Source organism: Glandiceps talaboti, chromosome 7, assembly GCF_964340395.1.
Source record: "Glandiceps talaboti chromosome 7, keGlaTala1.1, whole genome shotgun sequence".
Lineage (NCBI taxonomy): Eukaryota > Metazoa > Hemichordata > Enteropneusta > Spengelidae > Glandiceps > Glandiceps talaboti.
Window position 1 is genome coordinate 11,171,431 of NC_135555.1, and position 22,534 is coordinate 11,193,964.

Sequence of the window (22,534 nt, forward strand, 5' to 3'; positions counted from 1 at the left end):
AGACAGACAGACAGACACACAGACACACACACATACATAGAAAGAGAAGGCAGGCAGGCAGCAGACACCCATACTCTAACATACATACATACATACATACATACATACATACATACATACATACATACATACATACATACATACATACATACATACACACACATACAGGCAGGCAGGCAGACAGACAGACAGACAGACAGACAGACAAAACATTTACATTCATACAGAAGCTACACAGAACTACAGACTAAAATTGTCTGTAAAACGAAATGAAAATTAAGATTTATAGCATATACATTTGTACTTACCTTAATACATCCTTATATGTAAGGGCACTAAGTAACCACTCTAGGTCAAGTAGTTTGAATACTAACAAGACCATTCGAGTTTCCCCCTTCACTTCAAGGAAACTTTCTGGATACATAAATTGGTGCGTTGTTCTGTTTCCAACATCCTCCTCGAAACCTTTAGTAATGCCATGATTTATTCTAAATAACACAATGCATGAATACAACATTAAAGTAAAATCTCCATGTTTGTGAATGAGTTTATTTACTGCTCAGTTTATTAACTAGGACGTTTTGACTGTCTTTTTCCTTACAACTATTCTCACTAAACAAAAACGACAACAAGAACATATAACTTTACAATGCAATGTCAATGAAACTGTAATCACTGGAATACATAATCCCAACTTTCGAAGTATACACTTAAATAAGCTTGTTAAAGTGTACTCCATCGGGGGTGTCTAACCTATTGTCCTTAACGTCACACAATTATTCAATATTTAAAATGGAACAAAGGCATGGCTGATTTTATCCCACCTGTTGCAGGTCACGTCCCGTGAGTCGTGAATATTCATTTTTACCACTCTACATCGCACAACTTAGTACAACTTATTCAAATTAACCATGAGGTGACCTTTGAAAACTGGGGTAGAAATATTCCGCCCAATATCACACATACACGTAGTCACACCGCCAGACTCGTGACTATCGTCTCTTAGCTTTGTAAGGCGCATGAAGTGCGCCCTGAGCGGCGAAGCCGTAAGAAGAGAGGGACTTTAGTCCGGGACAAGTCCCTCTCTTCTCGCGGCTAAGCCGCTCGGATACAAAGATTAGGGAATATAGTCACGAGTCTGGCAGCGAGACTAATAAATATATGTTGATGTCACCAGTACCCCTATCTATCAGTCAAGAGCACTAGTGTCTGTAATTATTGCTGCTACATACGTTCAGATTAGATAGAGCCGTGCAATAGAAGGATTAGCTGGAAACAATAGACAGACTAATTATAGATATAGGCACTGGTGTCATCAGCATAGGGAAATGGTCCTCCGGTCCAAGAATTCCCTACCCCTGTGATGAAACTGTTCTGAGCTCAGTCCACACCCCTTACATGCCAAAGGCTATATTGTTTCATTTTACTGATTAGCCATTTTTTCAGGATTGTTAATTCGAATTTGAAAATGAAGTATCTTGGTCCCCTGAAGGATAAAAAACATTAAGCTATTAGTAACTTAAACTAACCTCGCCTCTCTTCCCCCTCAAATGTTACTTTTAACAGATAATTTCTTTGATATGTGCTTACCTCATTACATAGTCATGTCCATCGATGAGTTTACCATATTTACTTTTTCTCAAATTTCCAGAGTTTCCAACAACGGCACACTGTAGACATCTGCTTGGATCACCGAGTTTATAGGGATTGTCAGTGGGAATAATTTGAAAAAGGTCATCCAATATTTTTGGTAACCTTTCGGGATTTTTGGAACTTTGTATTTTCTGAAATCAAAATTAAACGTACAAGTTAGTGCATCTGGAATGATTTTGTATATCTTTCAACGATGCATATTTACATCTTGTTCAAATTTCATCTAACGCCGTCAAGATGATATTAAAACTCCACTAATATTCTGCCGATTTGGAAGATACCCCGCCCCGGACAGAACTCCCTCTTAGTATTATAGTTGTTGGTAATATAGTTCAACCCACCTTTGTAAATAGGGATAAGGCAGAGTATGTTACAAACAGGGGGCGGCGATCATGTCATTGACTGACTGACTGACTGACTGACTGACTGACTGACTGACTGAGTGACTGACTGAGTGACTGAGTGACTGACTGACCGACCAACCGATCCTTTCGATTGATTGATTGATTGATTGACTGACTGACTGACTGACTGACTGACTGACTGACTGACTGATTGATTATAGATATAGGAGGAGGCGATCAGGGTAAAAACGTAAACATGTACCACGAAGGTCAATTCAGGCAAAATAAAGAAGGTAAATAGCAATGAACGATTAGCCGACATCTACATCGGATTTAAATCAGAGTGCTGTCTACCATTAGTTACTATACTAACTGAGACAAAACGCTCCCTTCTATGACGTCATGATCCCGAAAAGCCTGAAGGGAGAACAATAAGCAGTGGAACTGCACATGGCTTTTCGGGTCGCCGCTGATCGCCAATTTTAACTCTTTTTTCTCACTTATCATGCAATTTTGAATAGTCAGCTTTGCATTTACTGGTTAAGAAACATATAAAGAACTTTTTTCAAGGTTGTGGTATGGAGCATTTTGAATCACCTTGTGGCCAAGTAATGTACTTATTGATAGTCTCAAAGAGAACTTATTTAGGCAAAGTTCCCATATGTGTTTCTAGATACCTGGATACATTTCACCCAATTGCAAAAATCGAACATGAATGTACACACAACATTCAATTTTTGAAAAGATAAAACCATCTCGGCCCTTCATTTGGTGCTCATTCATTCCTCGCTGTCATTCATTCCTCGCTATGCAATCTCTCAAATGGTGCCACCAATTACGGATTACGAATGGACGTGCGTTAATAAAATAATGTATTGTAAATAGTAAATCAGTCCGTAGCTATTCGCTCAATCGGATTTTGCAATATCACTATGACGTATGAACTTTCTGTCACTCAACACAATGTAGGCGTGGCTTTCAACACTCTCAACTTACTTTCCAACCTATACACTGGACCATGTAATTTTGAAGGAAATATGTGATTTGTTAGAATTACAATAATATGGACGTTTTGGATTGGTTTAAAGTGGCCTGGCGGTCAGGGTTAGCACTTTGGAATTTGATCACCGATAAATAGCTTTTTCCCATCATGTACGTACGTGTGGATCTGGATTTAATCTTTATTGAAATGAAGCGATTCTAATGTCTTTTAATGTTTTTAAACTCATAGTCTGGAAACAATTTTGTTTCTGTCTTCAGTTGGTCAGCAATCGTTTTCCCTGCTATTGGCAGGCGACGATTTTTTTCTCTCGAAAATCCTCAGCCACCCGCCCACCCCCGAAATCAAATGATATACACCTTATTAATCATTTCTGCCATGGGCGACACAATTGCAAAACTAGAAATTTGCATAGTTACCTTGTAAAGCTGTTAACAAGCTATAATATCATAGACTAGTAACTAAAATGCTAATTATATTTTTGTTGAGACTGCACGCTTTTATTTTGTAGAATGCTCCTCAGTTTTCTTTCGCCATTTTATTTTCAGTTTCTTCCATCTTAGTACAAACGATTACGTTACAGCCCTGGTCTTTGAACTGTGCAAATTAGTAGGTATAAAATATGCGAAGTTTGCATGTTTAAACCAAGGACAAGTTGTGTGTTACAACTGATAATGTAGTAACTACCCGATAATATATCGATATTGTTGTAAAAAATTACAGCTAAATTATTCAGGCGAGCTTTAATGGACGTACTTTGATCCAAAGACACCGAACATGTAAAGTTGAAGTGAAGCCAAGCTAAATTATTTCAAAAGCCATTCACGCAAGGTTAGTCACATTCTCCCCACAATGGGTGTCAAATTCTGCTTTGCATCAATAATCTGCTATACATGTTGTAGAAACTAGATCATACAACACATATAAATAGCCAAGGTGTGTTCTCTTACAATGGCACCATTATGGTATTTCAATGTGACTGACGAGACACATGTTCTATGAGTATAATGAATTAAGTCTACACGAGTGACAACTAATTGAAGTAAGGTTTACCGCACAAGTGCTATAGAATAGAAGGATCAGGACCACACCAAGATTGAACTTGAAACTTTATCTCATCGCTGTACCTCCAAGTTCAGCATCACGGCTGAACTCCAGCAAAGGAACGCCTAGTTCCCTGTTTCAGGCCAAGCCTGAAGGCCACTCTCTAATTTTTTACAAAACACATTTTACAGGAAATCTCGGAATTTCTTTGTCTAAACATGGAGGTATAAAAAAATTGTTCAATTAGCTGCTTATTATTAACCATGGTATACCTCATGGTATACCTCCGTGTATTAACTATTCCCGTGTCACAGATCTACAAGTTTAGTATTCTAAAAGATACCGAGTCTGGACAACAATTGTCCCCATCATGGCGTCCCTCTGTTTCAAATTCACGGACGATCATTACTTGTAAGCGTCGATTGGTAATTTACATGCACGTAGGATTAATCGTCGACCGGCCTCCCGGTAGTTCCCATCATGGATAGATGTATTAGTGAGAGAATGCATCCATGGTCCCATGGAAGCTTACAGAGAAATAGCCATTTGCTTGTTAAAAAAATTCAAAAAGAAATGTTGAATATTTGGGGGTCAGACTAGACTAGGTTTAAATTACCTACTTTTGACTCCCCATTTACTCGATCTTCGCTCTTTTTTTTCGTTACCGTATTTCCTTGGTTCATTGTACATGTATTTATCCCGACCACGTCCTTCATATCATAACTTTGTATTTAGATTTTTTTTGACAATGATCAAAATGTATCAATTTGAAAGTCCAAATTTGTCATGAATCGCCAACAGTGAATGTTTAATAGGCTACTATCATGTTAAACGATCGTTTATCATTAAGCTGCACGATCAATTTAAAAATGTAACTCCTTGGCAAATATCTTGGATTATGGATGTTTATTTGGCTTCTTATTTTCACCACCACCACCACCACCACCACCACCACCACCACCACCACCACCACCAACTGTCTGTCTGTCTGTCTGTCTGTCTGTCTGTCTGTCTGTCTGTCTGTCTGTCTGTCTGCCTGCCTGTCTGCGTGCGTGCGTGCGTGCGTGCGTCTGTCTGTCTGTCTGTCTGTCTCTGTGTGTGTGTGTATGTATGTATGTATGTATGTATGTATGTATGTATGTATGTATGTATGTATGTATGTATGTATGTATGTATGCCTGTCTGTCTTTCTGTCTGTCTGTCTGTATGTCTGTCTGTCTGTCTGTCTGTCTGTCTGTCTGTCTGTCTGTCTGTTTGTTTGGCTGTCTATCCGTAACGGTTGGCTGTCTCTCATAATAGCATGAATAAAGAGCGAGGTTTAGATGTGTGTTCTATACGTATAGCGTCATAGTCGCGTGATTTGAAGCAACACAGACGTTTTGTATCAAACGACGCTACGTCAAAATGGCGGTCTACACGTAACTGTAAATACGTGTTAAGTTTTTGTCATTTTGTTCTATTAAATGTCGTATTTTTTATATCAAAGTTCGGAAGCATACTAGGCAAAAATAAAGACAAATTTAGAAAACAAAGGCATGTGTCTGGCGGCTCTCTGGCCTTCTGAACAAAAGCTGTCAACGCGCGCGTTCATCACATTCCACTGTTTTTCACCATTGTGTTCTGAACGCGTAACTAAACATGCCTCAGTGCATGACAATTTGCTCCGGATCCCGTAGGCGTACGCGTTCTAACGTGTATCTAAACCTCTCTAATATCAGGGATTTGGTTGACTAAAACAAAGTTCATTTCTCCAGTGAAGTATATAATAATGAATTAGTTTCTCAAAAACACTAATGAATGATGTATGAGTGGCATACTAACTAATGTATTTTTTTAGCGAATATGTATGCGAGCATATTACCATAAATAAGGCTTTTAAAATTAAGCCTTCGTTCCGAAGAAACCAAATCTACGGGGCACTTTTATTTCATATCTAGTTCTACGTTGTTGTTATTCCTTGGTTATCACATTTTTTTTCTCTCATTAATGTGGGCTGTGTTAGGTTGTCGTTACATCGACAATTACAAAACTGTTCTACGATTGAGGGTTTGTCATATATGAGATTCTTTATGTTTGTTGACAAACACACGTACATGAATCACATTGGAGTAACCATGCAAGTTCGTCACACAAAAGACTGTAATTGAAAGACGGGATAGGTACGGTACCGCTTTTCAATTACATTTTGTATTTGGATTGTTTGCATGATCCTAGAGTTCACATGCATACCGGCGTTACGTCTTAAATTTCTTCTCCGGAACAAAGCAGCTGCAGTTTTGTTTGCGCAACCATAGTAACTGGCTACAGGTTTCAAATGCGTGTGTGAACCCGCCCCGACGCATACACGTATAAATCTGACAACTGTTGTGCCTTATAAGGGACGATCTCACAACATCGCACAAGCTCAAAAGGACAAACACCACCCACTTTCCCTAAACCGTCGAACGTTCACAAATTCGACATCGACACGTTTATATATGATGTAAATGCATGATGAAAATTGTAGCGGTCACACCACAGCGATCGGTGGCATGTAAAAATGTTATGGTAAACACATTATTATATTATATCATGCTACTATGCGCCATTCTGATTGGATAATAACTGTGGTAAAATCCCATTTTACCACGGCTGGCAGTGGTAAAATGGGCCCCTAAACCAGCATATGAATAGTACATACAAGCTGAATGTGTTCGTTCTTATACCAATAAGTTAACACTTCCCCAGAGTAAAGGTGTGTCAAGTATCCTGTACAATAGTTTGGGTTACAGTAGTCCAAATAATTCCACTGATGGCCTTGCGATCGAAAGCAACGATCGATCAGTGGCTTCAACATCACTGATAAGGTACAAATTCTCCCCATGCAACGAGCCGTCTCAGCGTCCTACTCTCGTTACGCGTTGAATCGAGCAACACCGATTTAACTTTTAACCATCAGTCAAGGTGCGTCAGGATTATTTCGAAACTGTACATTTTCAGGTTCGGTCAATGTTCAATTTGTTACCTATTAAATTAAAGTAGACTGTGTCGCGTCGCGTCTCTGATTTACTGTCTTGCGCTTTCTCCGATTCAACGCCGAGACATCTATTTTTAGCAGTGTACAAGATTGTATTGTTCTTATGTAAATATCCAAACAAAATTGTTACTTTCTTTGACCTCTTGCCCCGTTTTCTTCGTTGCTAGTTTTCAACGCGTTTTCGTTATGCATTATATGATGTAAATAAAGTAATTTATATCAATGCAATGCAATGCATTGCAATGCAGTGTATAGTTGTGTTCATGCAGTGTGTGTGGGGGCTACATGAACGTATCCACTCATTAAAATATGCTCGTTCCCGACGATCTATTACCGACGATCTTTTTCTGTACGTGCGAATTCGCCTTTTCGGGCATATAAATAACCACAGAATCACATTTAGAAGAAATAGACACACATTTTGATATAATATAATAGCAATAACTCCCGCCGAAGGCGGGTATACACTCGAATTTGGTACAATTCGCTCCATATAGCACTCGCCATTCGGCTCGTGCTATATGTCGCGAATTGTACCAAAATCTCGTGTATACACGCCTTCGGCGGGGGTTATTGCTTAAATATACTACCGAAAACCCAGGACAGTATATCACATAATTAGAAATAATTTTAGTCAACTTATCAATATCTCACTAGTAAATATATGACGTGTTATCATATTAAAGGCATGAACGTTCTCGAAATTTGGATAGAAGTTCAGTAATGTCATTGACGCCAGATCACCAAACCCCTCTCAGTGAGCGCCATGAATGTGTGACATCGTGCGAGCGTCCCTGAAGGCTGTGCCCAACGTTTTAGCATTGAAGTAGAAATGGAAAAGTAAAACCTTCCTTCTCGTCCATTGTCATGTATATTAAGCTTGGCTACCATTTGAGAGCACTTTCAATGTCAACACGTGTATGAAAAAACAGTAATGGAATATTAGGCTTACCGGCTAAGAACAAAAGAGAATACAGCCGGTTTAAGCTTATATAGGTGTCTTGTACTTGCGAGGTCAGTCTCGAGTATTTGAGTAACAAGGAGTTCTTGACCTCCTACAACTATAGAAAGTTGAAAAACATACACGTGCACATCGGTAAACTTTACGTAGATTATATCAAACCAGTAAGGACTAGTGAGTGTCCCACCTTTCAAAATACCCAGTATTCGGTTGTTGAAAATAGTGAAGTGAAGCCGATAATTCGAATAAGCTAAATAAACGAAAATTATCCCTCTTCTATCATATTGTCTTTTATCGAGTTGACCTCGATGGCAAACAGCTAATGCTAGCATCTGAAGTCTAGATCTGTATGACCTTTGCGGAGGAAATACTTTTTTTTTCTGAGCGTAAATCTATATGTCTGATGAAATTCTTTCTCACTTTTATGAAAAATAAGTGACCACTCACCATCCACCATCTACTGACGTATTCCTCGAGTTCTCTGTTCTCAAACGTCCAGATAGGTGAAATGCTGCTATTGTACCTTTCGTCAAACCACTGCGATGTACCTTTCATCCATACTGCAGATTCGCTGCAGTTCTTACTTTGTTCCAATTGCAAGTCAGCGCCGGCATTGTTTATAATGTGCTGAAGTGTCAAGTTTCGTATAGCAGCAACTCTCGTGTCGCAATCGCAATTGTTATAGAATTGTGCCCAGTTTCGTTGTTCGAGGTCGTCTGGTCGAGCCTTTTCTCGCTCTGATGATACCAAGCACAACGAATAATTGTAGAAGAACGGTACAAACACCAGCGCGACGTATACTAACAAACAAACAACTAATATTTGGAGTCTTGACCGATACATTGCAGATTAGCTCCGTACATTGGCAAGTTCTCTTTAGGGCTATTTTAATTAGGTATCACGTGAACAAACTACACGCCTATCAATCACACTAGGTTTATACATGTGACCTGATAATTGTAAGAGAAAGGGGTCATGCTGACTGCAGATGCTAGCATTAGTTGTTTGCCATCGAGGTCAACTCGATAAAAGACAATATGATAGAAAATAGAAGTCTTAGAAGAAACTTTAGGAGTTGAGGGAGTCCCATTTAAGTTCACCGTTGAAAACCAAGAGACTGCCATGCATTGCAGCAATGCTGAGGGGGGGGGGGGAGATGATTTCGTTGGCCACTTCATTAAAACTAACATTATATTATATCATGCTACTATGCGCCATTCTGATTGGATAATAACTGTGGTAAAATCCCATTTTACCACAGCTGGCAGTGGTAAAATGGGCCCCTAAACTAGCATATGAATAGTACATACAAGCTGAATGTGTTTGTTCTTATACCAATAAGTTAACACTTCCTCAGAGTAAAGGTGTGTCAGGTATAGTTTGGGTTACAGTAGTCCAAATCATTCCACTGATGACCTTGCGATCGAAAGCAACGATCGATCAGTGGCTTCAACATCACTGGCCATGGCTGATAAGGTACAAGTTCTCCCATGCAACGAGCCGTCTCAGCGTCCTGCTCTCGTTGAATCAAGCAACACCATGAATTTAACTTTTAACCATCAGTCAAGTGCGTCAGGATTATTTCAAAACTGTACATTTTCAGGTTCGGTCAATGTTCAATTTGTTAACCATTAAATTAAAGTAGACTGTGTAACGTCGCGTCTCTGATTTACTGTCTCGAGCTTTCTCCGATTCAACTGATTCAACGCCGAGACATCTATTTTTAGCAGTGTACAAGATTGTATTGTTCATATGTAAATATCCAAACAAGATTGTTACTTTCTTTGACCTCTTGCCCCGTTTTCTTTGTTGCTAGTTTCAACGCGTTTTCGTTATGCATTATATGATGTAAATAAAGTAATTTATCAATGCAAGGCAATGCAGTGTATGGTTTGTGTTCATGCAGTGTGTGTGTATGGGCGACATGAACGTGACTCATCAAAATATGCTCGTTCCCGACGATCTATTACCGACGATCTTTTTCTGTACGTGCGAATTCGCCTTTTTCAGGCATATAAATAACCACAGAATCACATTTAGAAGATATAGACACATATTTTGATATAATATAATAGCAATAACCCCCTCCGAAGGCGGGTATACACTCGAATTTGGTACAATTCGCTCCATATAGCACTCGCCATTCGGCTCGTGCTATATGTCGCGAATTGTACCAAAATCTCGTGTATACCCGCCTTCGGCGGGGGTTATTGCTTAAATAAATGTGGCGTTGTGGAATATTCAAAAACTTTATGAATTCTCCACATTGTCAATATAAATACGCTCGGTCATGCGGGGAGGATGGAGCGATGTTTTCAAAGTCAATACGAATTATTTCAAAATGAGACCCGGTCCCACATGACCGTATGATACAATACGACATGTCGTTACTACAGCTCCTCATGATTCAGTCGCTGGTAACTACTTCATTCGGTGACACTGTCACTCAGAATCACTACACATTGACCAACAGAATTCTGGATACAAGAAGATTTATTTCATAGCGCAACAGGTTTCAAACGTAGAGACAAGACCGAAGATATTTGAGGTGAGACATGTATGTGATATGGAGGTAGGAAGGATTTCCTATTTTAACATATGCAAAACATATTACAATTATTCATATTACATGTAAGATTAAACACTGTACGCCTTGAGTCATTTCAAGTCTTCTGATTTAGATTAAATCTCACACCCCGCTTTATACCCCTATATCTCCGACGTTCATTATTACTTTAGGTCGTTTGCTTTTAGTCTTAGCTTGACTCGCTTATAATTGTATTACTGGAGGTCACTTTCTTTCTATTGTACAGTAACAGCTGTATTTCACAATGAGGACACGACTGGAGGTCAGTCAATTTGTACTAGTGATCTTTTTGCAAGTTTTTTTTTTATCACCAAAAAAGTGGATTTCAGCTTTTACGGAGCTTTTGGCTTTTTCAGTATATTTGAACAATTTATGGTTGATAACAGCGTATGTGACACACACTCAGTTAACAATCAATGCTGTGACTACTACTACTACTACTACTACTACTACTACTACTACTACTACTACTACTACTACTACTACTACTACTACTAATACTACTACTACTACTACTACTACTACTACACTTGATGCCACAAAGTATCAATTTCATTCTCGCAAACCAGAGCTAGCTGTTATATCTTCCGCGACATTGCGTCTTGGACGGTGCCGTAAAAGAGGCTGTGGTTTTACGACGATGTACCAATTTACGCATATAATGAAACCTCCGGACTTGGTGAGCTAACTTTTCGAAATCAATCCGTCTCCATTTTCAGTACGTAGAAAAGCTCAGTATTTAAGTGTACGGATCGAGAAGTGCTGTACATAAATTGTATCGTTGGTGTACACAGTGCGTGAAATTGAACTTTAACCCCCACGATGCATTGTGACTACCCACTCTCGAATCCTTTGCAGTAAACTTTAACGGTGAGATGGATACCTTTGCTGTTATTCATCGTATACATGTCAACGCTGTGACGTCAGCATATATATGATTGGTCGGGACATACATACAAGGTCACCTTCGTGTTGATAACGTTTTTCTTAAAGTGGCGTTTTCGCTAGGGTACCTGGCGAACTCAACTGTGACTGGTATACGTATCGAAGTACACACAACAACAACTACATATACGAGCGCCATATGCCATCTCTTTGGAGCCGCTCTCAAAATAGTCATGCGCCATTAAAACTTCTTGATGAAATTGAAGGATTATTTTTCGGGTGCGAATAGGACATTTTTTAATAACTAATGTAGAATAAAAACAGGGGGTCACCAAGAACGTTTTCAATAAATCAACTGTAAGTTGAATGCCTTTCGTAAATGTCAGGATATAAAAGTATTTTTCATGGCGTAAGTCATTGACTTGTATTTCCATTGGCGCCATAATTCATGCTATGCCCACCTATCTGTCCATATATAATGTTGAACTAATACAGGTACAAAACACTCACTCATCATCACTCACTCACTCACTCACTCACTCACTCACTCACTCACTCACTCGCTCGCTCGCTCACCCGTCCACCCTTACCATTGATTCTGGGACCCGTATCCCCTTTCACGTCGGAAAGCATTTTCACCCTTGTTGTTGAAATATCTGAGCAAGGAGGGATTTTGAGGTGTAGCCACTTTTTAGAAAACGGAATCGGGAGATCGAGAGGGTAACATTTTACGCGACAGGCTAGATTTGGTTTCCCCAATACCCCTGTAAATTGATGCTCCCTTCGAATTTCATACAAGCAATTCGTTTTCTTAGTTGCTCTTTTTTTATTAAGTTAGTTTTGTCGATGACCAACCCTAACGTAGAGGACCAGGGTTATTGTTTAACTTTTTGCCTGTCATTCCTTACCGACCGTTTTGTTAAATTTGCGTTCTGCCGCAGGTTTAGGTAGGCGACAGTTTTATTCCCTTCCCGTGACCCTGGAGGATGGCTTATAACGAATACATATTTCGACGTTTTCAAATAATGATATCCGTCTTCTAGGACACATATCTGTTAAAAAAATTCAGAAATCTACGTTGTACAAAATTGAAACGTTATCATATTGATTTGAAATAATAGAATGTATTACGAAAAAGACCAATCATGATGATGACAAGCGCCGCCTACGTTTGTTCTGACGAGGCATAAAGCAATGTATTTTTGTTTTGTGCTTGTATGTGTCATCGTATATTTTTAATGTTTTATCATTATGGTTTTTTTTTCTTTTTGGAATTTTTACAATACAAAACCTTTCTAACGAAGGATGTCTTTGATGGAACAAAATCTTTCCATTTCATTACGATTTTTAGACTAAGGAACAAAACTTGTTAATTTTTAAATTCTTACTGTTTGCCACTGAAAAAAAAAACTAAACCCAGCGATGGGGCGCCATTTAGGCCAGTCTGTTCTCATCATGGGACATCATGTTCAGCGTTCGTTTGATAATCTTCCTGGTATACAATAAACTTATTAATTATGTATTTCAATGACATTGATGGCTTTATATAAGGGATATTATATTAGTTGGGTGTACTACAAAATGTTCAAGCTGATTAGTGATTGCCGTAAATCCCCCGCCCCCACCCACCCCCGTGTTTTTATACGAAAAGTCACATTTACCCACCTTTACCGGTCATACCCAACCGTTACTCTATCCGTGACCCATCTAACTACATCTCTGTCAAGGGGTAGTACGAGACGAAGTGACACTTTTGACTGCCAACAACCCTCAAAGGAGAGATCACCAGGGTAAATTGAGTCAAAGATGTCACTTCGTCTCATACTCACCACATTTACGCATCCTCAGCTAAAGATTTACCCCAGTGGAAAGACATGGTCAAATATGACTTTTCGTATAGTGTTATAGAAGAGAGCCCTACATTAATATTCACGACCCGAAATATTGCCGAAGTTGCAAGGTTGTACGGTCGAAGCGCTCGACCATGGGAGGTTGAATTTAGGTCCGGTATTGGAGCCTTGTTAAATGCCTTGAAACATCGAGGTGCGTACTGGATCCAGATAGAAAACAGTGTCGCCCTTCAAACGGTACAGTCTACGTGGTAGTAGTCTATCGAGTGATGAATGTAGTATCTTGTCAATTTAACGCGAAATTTTCTACTTTAAAATTTATATTTCGCTACCACATACTTTAGCACATCACTGACTTACTGCAGAGTGTCACGTTTATAATGCCTCATACCATAAAAACGTACATAAAAGGCCAAATTATGACCATTGCATGCCGTCACGTGATAGTGATACTTTGGCACAGCTCTGCATCAATGCCAATATGTGAAAAGTCCGAGCCCCTTTCCACTCTAAATCGTACTATAATCACTTGATTTCATGTGTGTGGTAAGCAATGTTATTTAAGCCATGATTTTCATATCGGAATCTACATACCCCCTTCGCCTTCAATGGAGCCAATTTTGGGAGTGTTGGTAATCAAAGTTAGGAATTTTGAAATTGATAAGATGATATTTTGACTATTATAAAATCAAATATCACTGTTCAAACTGTAAGTACCCTTATTCAATTCAATAATAAGATGAAACGTTAACTGTTTTTTCACTGAGTATCTCCTCAACCCCAACACTTCTGACTTTTTTTTTCTCTTCCGTCCGGAAACCCCCAGGTGATGTTATATAATATTGGGTTAATATGATCCGCGAAAGGTCAAATCTGTATGCAGTGTGTTCCTTTTACCAGACCATATGAACACATTCTGCACCTGCGACTTAGTGAATATCAATTTCATTACCATGGTAACAGTATCTTGTAGACTTCATCAGACAGTTCGTCAGTATTGAAATGTAGTATACGTAAAGAGTGTTTGTTCAAAATTCCTTACTTGTATCTTAAACAGAAGCAAAACACGCCGCCGATGTGAATGTACTTGTCTACAGTAGGCCATGCATTTGTTTTCCCGGTACATATATCAGCTATCAACGGCGTCATAAAAGATTGTTTCGTCCAACGTTCATGAATTTGTTTCTGAAAATTGATTTTAGTTATAAATGTTACGAGTCGGGAAACACTTCTTAGACTCATATTTTCTTACACATTCTATAGGCTCAGGCAACAGATTGTGAGTTTAATCACCAAAGGCACTTACTTTCAGGACCAAATCGACTATTTTTTGCATGAAAGTACTTCCATCTAAATGTTGACGGGGGGGGGGGTGCATTTCTAGCATACCCCCCCCCCCCCAGTAGTTTAGGAAACCTACTCCCTCCCCCTACTACATGTTATGTTGAAACGTATCAACTGCACATACCTAATCCTTTCCACCCGGCACAACGATCTCCCATTTTCCTATTTCTCAGTTATAGAAAATGTTTGCATTCTCTTGTATTTGTGTAATGCTTTACAGTATCTGTAGATGTGTTTACAACCTTGACAATATTCATCGTAAATGTTATTGATTCCGGGACACAACGTTACGCTCGCAGCGCAGACGATATAGGGCTTATTCAAACACTGTTCGTATTATCTACTTTAATTTTCCCTGCTGACCAATTTCCAGTTTGTTTTCTTTCCCAATGAGATTAAATACAACTTGCCCACTCCATTCCGAGGTTAATTTTGCTCCACTTCAGCTGATAGTGGAATAAAAATTGCCCGCCCGCTACAAATTAGCGTAAGAACATTTCAGTCTCTTTTGCGAAGCTCATACGTGCGTAATGACTCCAGCAACGTCGCTTAATCACATACCTCCCAGAATGACAATATGGAGGTAATGTTTTTACCTCTGTCTGTCTGTCTGTCTGTCTGTCTGTCTGTCTGTCTGTCTGTCTGTCTGTCTGTCTGTCTGTCTGTTAACATGATATAGTTTTGAAAAATGGCCTGTTTTAGCTGAAAAGGTTACCAATAAGACTTGGACCAATTGATAAGATGTTGATCCAATTTTAGAATGGATTTTTCTGAAGATACACGCGTTTCACTATTTGCCCTTTAAAAGTAATGCCTGCATACCTTCTATTGATAAAACAACCTACAGTTGTAATAAGAAAAATACACTCAGATATGATGGAAATATAATACTCGGTTACATTAAGAAATTATCATGCATACACTATAGTACGTGAAGTATGCTAATTAATGTTAAATATATTTGCGAATCATAGAGTCTCGACAAGTCGAATAAAACACTTTACAGTTTGCAAAAACGTTCAGCACTAGTACATAGAATCTCTTTAACATAAATGAGTTATTAAAATGACCCACCGTCTAAAACCATAATCTTTTGTTCATGTGATCATGACCAAACAAAATGTCAAATGGCGATGGCAAAAATACCCTTCTTAGGTCATTGTCACTTGAACAAGGAAGTTTATGAACGAGTTTTTTATTCTCCATGTAGACTGGTATGACAAGATTATCGTAATAAACGTTGGAGCATTTTGCTTTGAATCAGTAGACATTACAACCGTAGAAAAAAACTGCCATTTCCCAGCAATATCCTGATAACTTATGTTACATATTAACCAAATATGTTTCAGCATAAACATAAAGGGCTTCGTCCCTATGAGTCGGAGACGAGTAAGAACTTTTTTTAAATAACTTATTTTGTGTGAAAACTTGCCAGAATAACATGTCAAATTACAAGTTGATTAATAAACTTTGCTCTAATATTTCGATAAGTGAAATTGTACATTTTGAAATCATCTCGAAAATGAGAATAGATGAAAATGCCACGTTTTTTTTCTATTCATGGAAAGTTAACAGACAGTTGTAATTTATAGAATAATACCATAACTAGGCAAAGCCCATAATTTCGTGCAGGGTAGATTCATTTGTGACCAGCTGCCTCACGATGATATTGTAGATAGCGCCCTTCGCGTGGAGAATGCGCATACTGTATAGAACACGCATGCGTATCATCGCGCCGCAATGCATCCTTGGGTAAAACCATCCAAAAAAGTCGTATAGAGAAGTCGTATAGGATATAGGACGCGCATGCGTACTAGTCATTGAGCCGCTACGCGAGCTATTAATTCGTTTATTTATGTTACCCAATGAATAGATATATAATGAACATCTTCAATGAATATAAATTCGTGAACACTTAGGTGACACGTACAAAAGGAAGGGTATCCATAATTTCACTAAATTGTATAGAAAATATTTCTGTTATTCGATAAAGCACGGTATATTACTTCCACGATAAAAAATCGTTGATAATCCATGGCATCTCGGGCATCTGGCAAAACAGAAATTCAAGATCATCTGTAAATGTTTGTATTCAATTAATAATGCCTTCAATAGTGCATATTAATATCCTTTAAAATTAGGGGAAATTGTCGCAAACTCTACGTACATATTTAAACAATATATCTTGATCGCAAGCCATGCAAAAACGGGCACATGACCTACGTTGTGGATGCTTACACATAGAGCTTCTTCGAGTAGGCTTCAGATGACCAATAGCCAGAGCTTACCTTCAAAATTTATTTTCTGTTATCCTATACCGCACTGGATCGATATTTCCTTATCGTAGTGCATTAGTGTTCGATTTGAAGAAAAAAAACAGACGCCATTATATTTCCTAAGGATTATGTATAAAAAAAACCTCACCAAACTTTGATCAGATATTAAATGGATATTCTTTACATATGGCACATACGCCCTCGTGCTATTGAATACACGTTCTTTCACAATTATATATTATTCGAATTTTAAATTATTCTACTTTTCAAAAACTTCTGTAAAATACGTTTGCAATGACGTAATTTGCCCTAATATAAGACTTCACAATTGAATGATATATGGAAGAAAAGTAGAAAACACAAACTACATAGGCCGTATGCTTTGATCGTAAAACACGAGCGATCGAGTTAGCACGAAGAAAGTTACCCTGCCCTACTTTCATTAAAAAGGTGAATTATTACAAGACTCAAATTTATGAGTTCGGGGGTGAAAGGTCAGGCAGATGCTACGCAAATTTAACACACACGATTGATTTATGAGCACCCATCTGATCGTGACAATCGTGTAATACATTTTGCAAAGCTATTTGAGCTGCTGGTCTTCGTACAAATCCGATTACACGTACGTACACATGTGAAAAAAAGAGATAAATGTAGTGAACCTAGTCACGACTCTTAATTACTGTATCTCTGTAAATGTTCAGATATCGTATCTCTAGTAGTGAGTATCCCTTTATCAGCATATGTCAGAGAATACATTGCAATGTTCAGACTACAGGGAAGGCATATTGATTTCGTTAATTGCACCATGAGTACTTAGTAACTATCTAGTGTACGTACAAGCTGTTCTTGAATTATCTTAGTTAGATATGATGAGTTCGAAGTAATCACAGCGAAGTGGATCGTCTCGCTTGCTCAACAGTAAATTGAGAATTCTTGAAATGAAGATGTTCAATCAAGTTGACTGTGTCATAATTGTAGCGTAATTGAGAGTTCTAACCAATAAAGATATTTCTCTGTAACGCGATGGACGGTTCTAACAAGTGCATATCTTTCTGATGTGCCTAGACTGCAGTAAAGATTTCTAGCCAATGAAGTTGTTTGTTTTGTAAACCATAATGCAATGGCGAGTTATAACCAATCAAGTTTCTTGTCTTGTAACTATACTGCAATGGCGAGTTATAACCAATCAAGTTTCTTGTCTTGTAACTATACTGCAATGGCGTGTTATAACCAATCAAGTTTCTTGTCTTGTAAATATACTGCAATGGCGAATTATAACCAACCAATCAAGTATCTTGTCTTGTAACTATACTGCAATGGCGATTTATAAGCAATCAAGTTTCTTGTCTTATAACTTTACTGCAATGGCGAGTTATAACCAATCAAGTTCATTGTCTTGTAACTATAATGCAATAGCGAATTATAACCAATCAAGTTCATTGTCTTGTAACTATAATGCAATAGCGAATTATAACCAATCAAGTTCATTGTCTTGTAACTATAATGCAATAGCGAATTATAACCAATCAAGTTTCTTGTTTTGTAACTATAATGCAATGATGAATTACAATATTAACCTTACATATATACCTATACCTAAGATACTGATCAAATTAATTCAGACTACCTCTCCAATACATCCATTGATTAGTATTTAGAAATGAAAGACAACAATTAAGCATAAAGTAGATAATTTGTTAGTTTAACGCCTCTCGGAAAATCATGTTTTTGTAGATAGTATGCAAAGGTCTAATGTTTCCATCATAATCATGTATACCAACCATTACATACATCACGGAACCACTGTAATAGTAAGCAATGTCCTTATTTTCGCTAGTTGAACAATCGCAGGAATCATGGCAAACTGTTTTTAGTTTTTCATTATTCTTATAAGAATGCGCTGTTTCCATGTCTTGTATTGAAAAGACTTTAATTTCAAAAGCAGTACCCTAACCTATAAATATCTTTCTTATCCTACGTTTCAACCAGGCGAAGCACGTGAAATATATCTTGAAGAAATTTTAATTTCGGCATCAAGGGTTTTCTATATTAACTTGTCGATGTACATGCTGTCTTTGTGCGTCTTGCAGCGTAAAAGATCAGATACCAATGGGTAGGTCGGCTTTGCAAGGACGTTCTTTTAAATAGTCAACTTAGTTATTCTTTAAAGTGGCCATAATGGATGAGAAATGGGTATTTATTTTGGGAATTTTAACTAAGAAAACAACTTTCTTTCACTTCAAGGATGTTTCCTGCCTGGGAAAACACTATGTGAAACAACAGAACGAGGTTTAATCCTTTGTAACTCATTAATAAAAAAGTAAATTTTAAACTAAAAATGATATGTAACACTGTTGTTGTTGTTGTTGTTGTTGTTGTTGTTGTTGTTGTTGTTGTTGTACGTATAGGAAGTGATTTGCAAATAAAAGGACGAACAGTCAGTCAGTCAGTCAGACAGACAGACAGACAGACAGACAGACAGACATGGCGAAAACATAACCTCCTATATTATTCACGTATACGTATCTTACCAAAAATCGTGTAAAGCTCCTTGGATTCTAAATTTGCCGGAGGTAATGACATATCTATTTTATTCGGTCACCCATGTGTCCTAAAACTAACATACTGAAAATAAGAGATCCTAGCTGTTAACCTTTTGACATTATACGAAATATATATATATATCTTCCTTTGTTTCAAACAATCTGGTCTTCCAAAAATTCATCGTTTCCCGTACGTATACTTAGTGGACCATTCTAAAGTAGCACAGTTAAAGCTGTATTTCTACTAGGTGAGCACTTAACACACAATGTCTCAAGCTGAAAAGCACCGCCAAATTGTCATATATGCTCAATTAAGTCGATAGACGAACAAATCCACTATGTTCATGATATTTGCTAGCCAGTGTATTAACTTTGATGTTAGCAAATAAATGACACTGACGGTAGAATACTAGTACATCTTTTAATGAGCTTAATGTGCTTGACTTAGTGTGTGTGTGTGTGTGTGTGTGTGTGTGGGGGGGGGTTATCCTAGAGTAAGGATTGGTTCATATAAGTATCACGATTTTGACCCTATTCTTTCGATCACATGTTGACTTTTTACTCTTGTATTGTTAAACGCTATTATGTAGCACTGTCTGTGTTGTAACCAACCTACTTAATATACGTAATGAAGCGACAACTAAATACAAATGCAATTTTCTTTTCTTTTTATTTGTATCTCGTTATTTCCAATTGTTTTTTCCCCGGTTGAATTGTGTGCTGCAAGCTATTAATATAAAGGGCAACATGACGACCACAGTTTGTACAAATTCACCACACCGCATGGAATCTGGATGTATCAAATTTGATGACGACTTTTGACGAGAAATAACAAATTTGCGTACGTCAAAAAAGGACGTCAATTTGTTAGTACAAGATATCACATCGAATTTTTCATGATGATCTTAGCTGTCGTGGTGAGCTCGGGGGAATGGTTAAACCGGCGTTAAAAGGCACACCGCTTGAAATCGGAATTAAACACTGTCAGTCGGTTGAACGCATTGATATTTTATGCCCTCTGTATTTCCATAATGCATGATGCTAATGGCTCAATACAGATCACAGACGCATTTTGCTATAAGGTGACTTGACGAACCTATTCATTGTGAGATGCAATGACGTGTTGCAGTGTTAAACAGTCAATTAATTATGAAGGCTACAATCACTTATGTAAGAAGCACAACTGTTACACTTAAAAAGCAAATTGACTACGAGCTCTTTGCCGAATAAAAAAAATGGAATATTTATCTGGAAATATTCGTTTTATTCAGTGATTAGTTTATCCTCAGTAGGTCAAGTCAGATTCATGGTACGTGTAGGGTGCATACCGCGTAAAATGCAATAATGCAATGACGGTAAATTGAATTGCTAACATTTTGTCTACTGTAGTACTCTGCTTCATATCCACACAATTTATGGACTTTTGGCAAAAGAATTGATAGCGCTAGTGTCAAAATGAAATTGTTGTGTCAAGGCCGCAATTTGTTATTCCCCCATCGCAAAATAATGTATTCACTTAACGATTTTTATAACCTGACACTTACGTACGTTTGAACAACACGGCAACCGAGTGATCTTTTGCTGCATGCACTGTAGCAGCGGATTTTGAGAAATTGTATATAGTTTGTCGCTCTACTCTCAAAACGCCACCAGGGTAATAATGGTAAATACAACGCGTATATTACATGAAGATATATATTGACTTGATTGTGGTTTAGAATTCGCTGAAATCGCTACTGGTATTAATTCCCTGTTTTATTGAAAAAGAAATTTTCTGTTTAAATCATTCAGTTTTGATGAGAGGCTTCGTAGACTTGGATATGGTAGTCGGGTATATTGTATTTCATAATTCAGATATTAATAGTGTTGCTTTAGACGATATAAATTCTTCTCATGACATCTGTCATATATCAGACGGTGGCAGAGATTGTTTTTACTTCAGTTTGTCTCTTTTTTGTCCTGGCCTACTTTTATGTCAGAACAACAAAATAGTTTATGTATGATATAGATGAATACTGAGGGATGATTCGCTATGAAAAATAGGACAGATTCGTTGCACTTTTATGGAGAACCGATACAGATCTTGGTGGTATTGAAGCCAATGATGTAAAAGGAAATGTCTAGTTATTGCATGTTTACACATTGCAGTAGTCCATAGTTAAGTATATAAATTGCATTTTTAATTAAGTTATCGCATCTCTATCCGGAAAATGTACATGAAACGCCCAGTTAATTTAGTTAATGAGATTAGAGAGGTTTAGATGCCGGTACGTACGTGTGTTCTATACGCGTAGCGTCGTAGTCACGTGATTCGAAAGTAACCCAGGCGTTCTGTATCTGGCGATGCTACGTCAAAATGGCGGTCTACACGTAACTGTAAATACGTGTTAAGTTTTTGTCGTTTTTCTTCTATTAAATGTCGTATTTTTATATCAAAGTTTGGAAACATAACTGGGTAGGTGCGGGAAAAAATGCAAAAATACCGACAAACGATGTCATGTGTGTGGCCTTTTGGACAGAAGATGAGAACGCACGCGTGCACATCATGATTGGCTTCAATACCATCAAGATCTGTATCGGCTCTAGATCTCTATGAAAATTGAGAATAATCGGAACCACACATTTTTTTATTAGGCCTTATGATAATATAAAGATTCACTAGACTTGTTTGGGGTTCTGTTTCTAACATCGACGTACATTTTGAATTGACAGGATAGCAACGTCTGACAGATGTTACAAGTGGTCTGCTGTGAATAATGTTCCAAGCTAAGCAATACCTCGTCGTTCTAATGCTATATATTGAGAAATTAAAGATCGTAAATTGACTCCATTTCCTTAAAGTAATGACCGAGGCTGCTACCAAGTGACGACGCATGGACGTAAGTAAAAGTGAATAATAAAAATAATACAACCACGTAAAATGTAAATCACTCAACAGTATATCATGCTAAAGACTGCATCTTTACATAAACTACTCTAGGTGACGCCAAGAGTAACCTTTGAACACGCTCATAAAATAGTTGTCCAC

The 22,534-nt window shown here is 37.9% G+C and overlaps 1 protein-coding gene across 1 annotated transcript in view; it reads right to left on the minus strand.

Annotated features, from left to right (window-relative positions):
• The window catches only part of LOC144437926 (CMP-N-acetylneuraminate-beta-galactosamide-alpha-2,3-sialyltransferase 2-like), a 38,182-nt gene that overhangs the window by 4,593 nt on the left and 11,055 nt on the right, over positions 1-22,534 (minus strand). The window contains exons 3-4 of the mRNA XM_078126960.1: positions 1,591-1,784; positions 309-488 (exon numbers count right to left, since the gene is read on the minus strand). Of these exons, the coding sequence (XP_077983086.1) occupies positions 309-488; positions 1,591-1,784 (374 nt within the window). The remainder of the gene's footprint in view (positions 1-308; positions 489-1,590; positions 1,785-22,534) is intronic.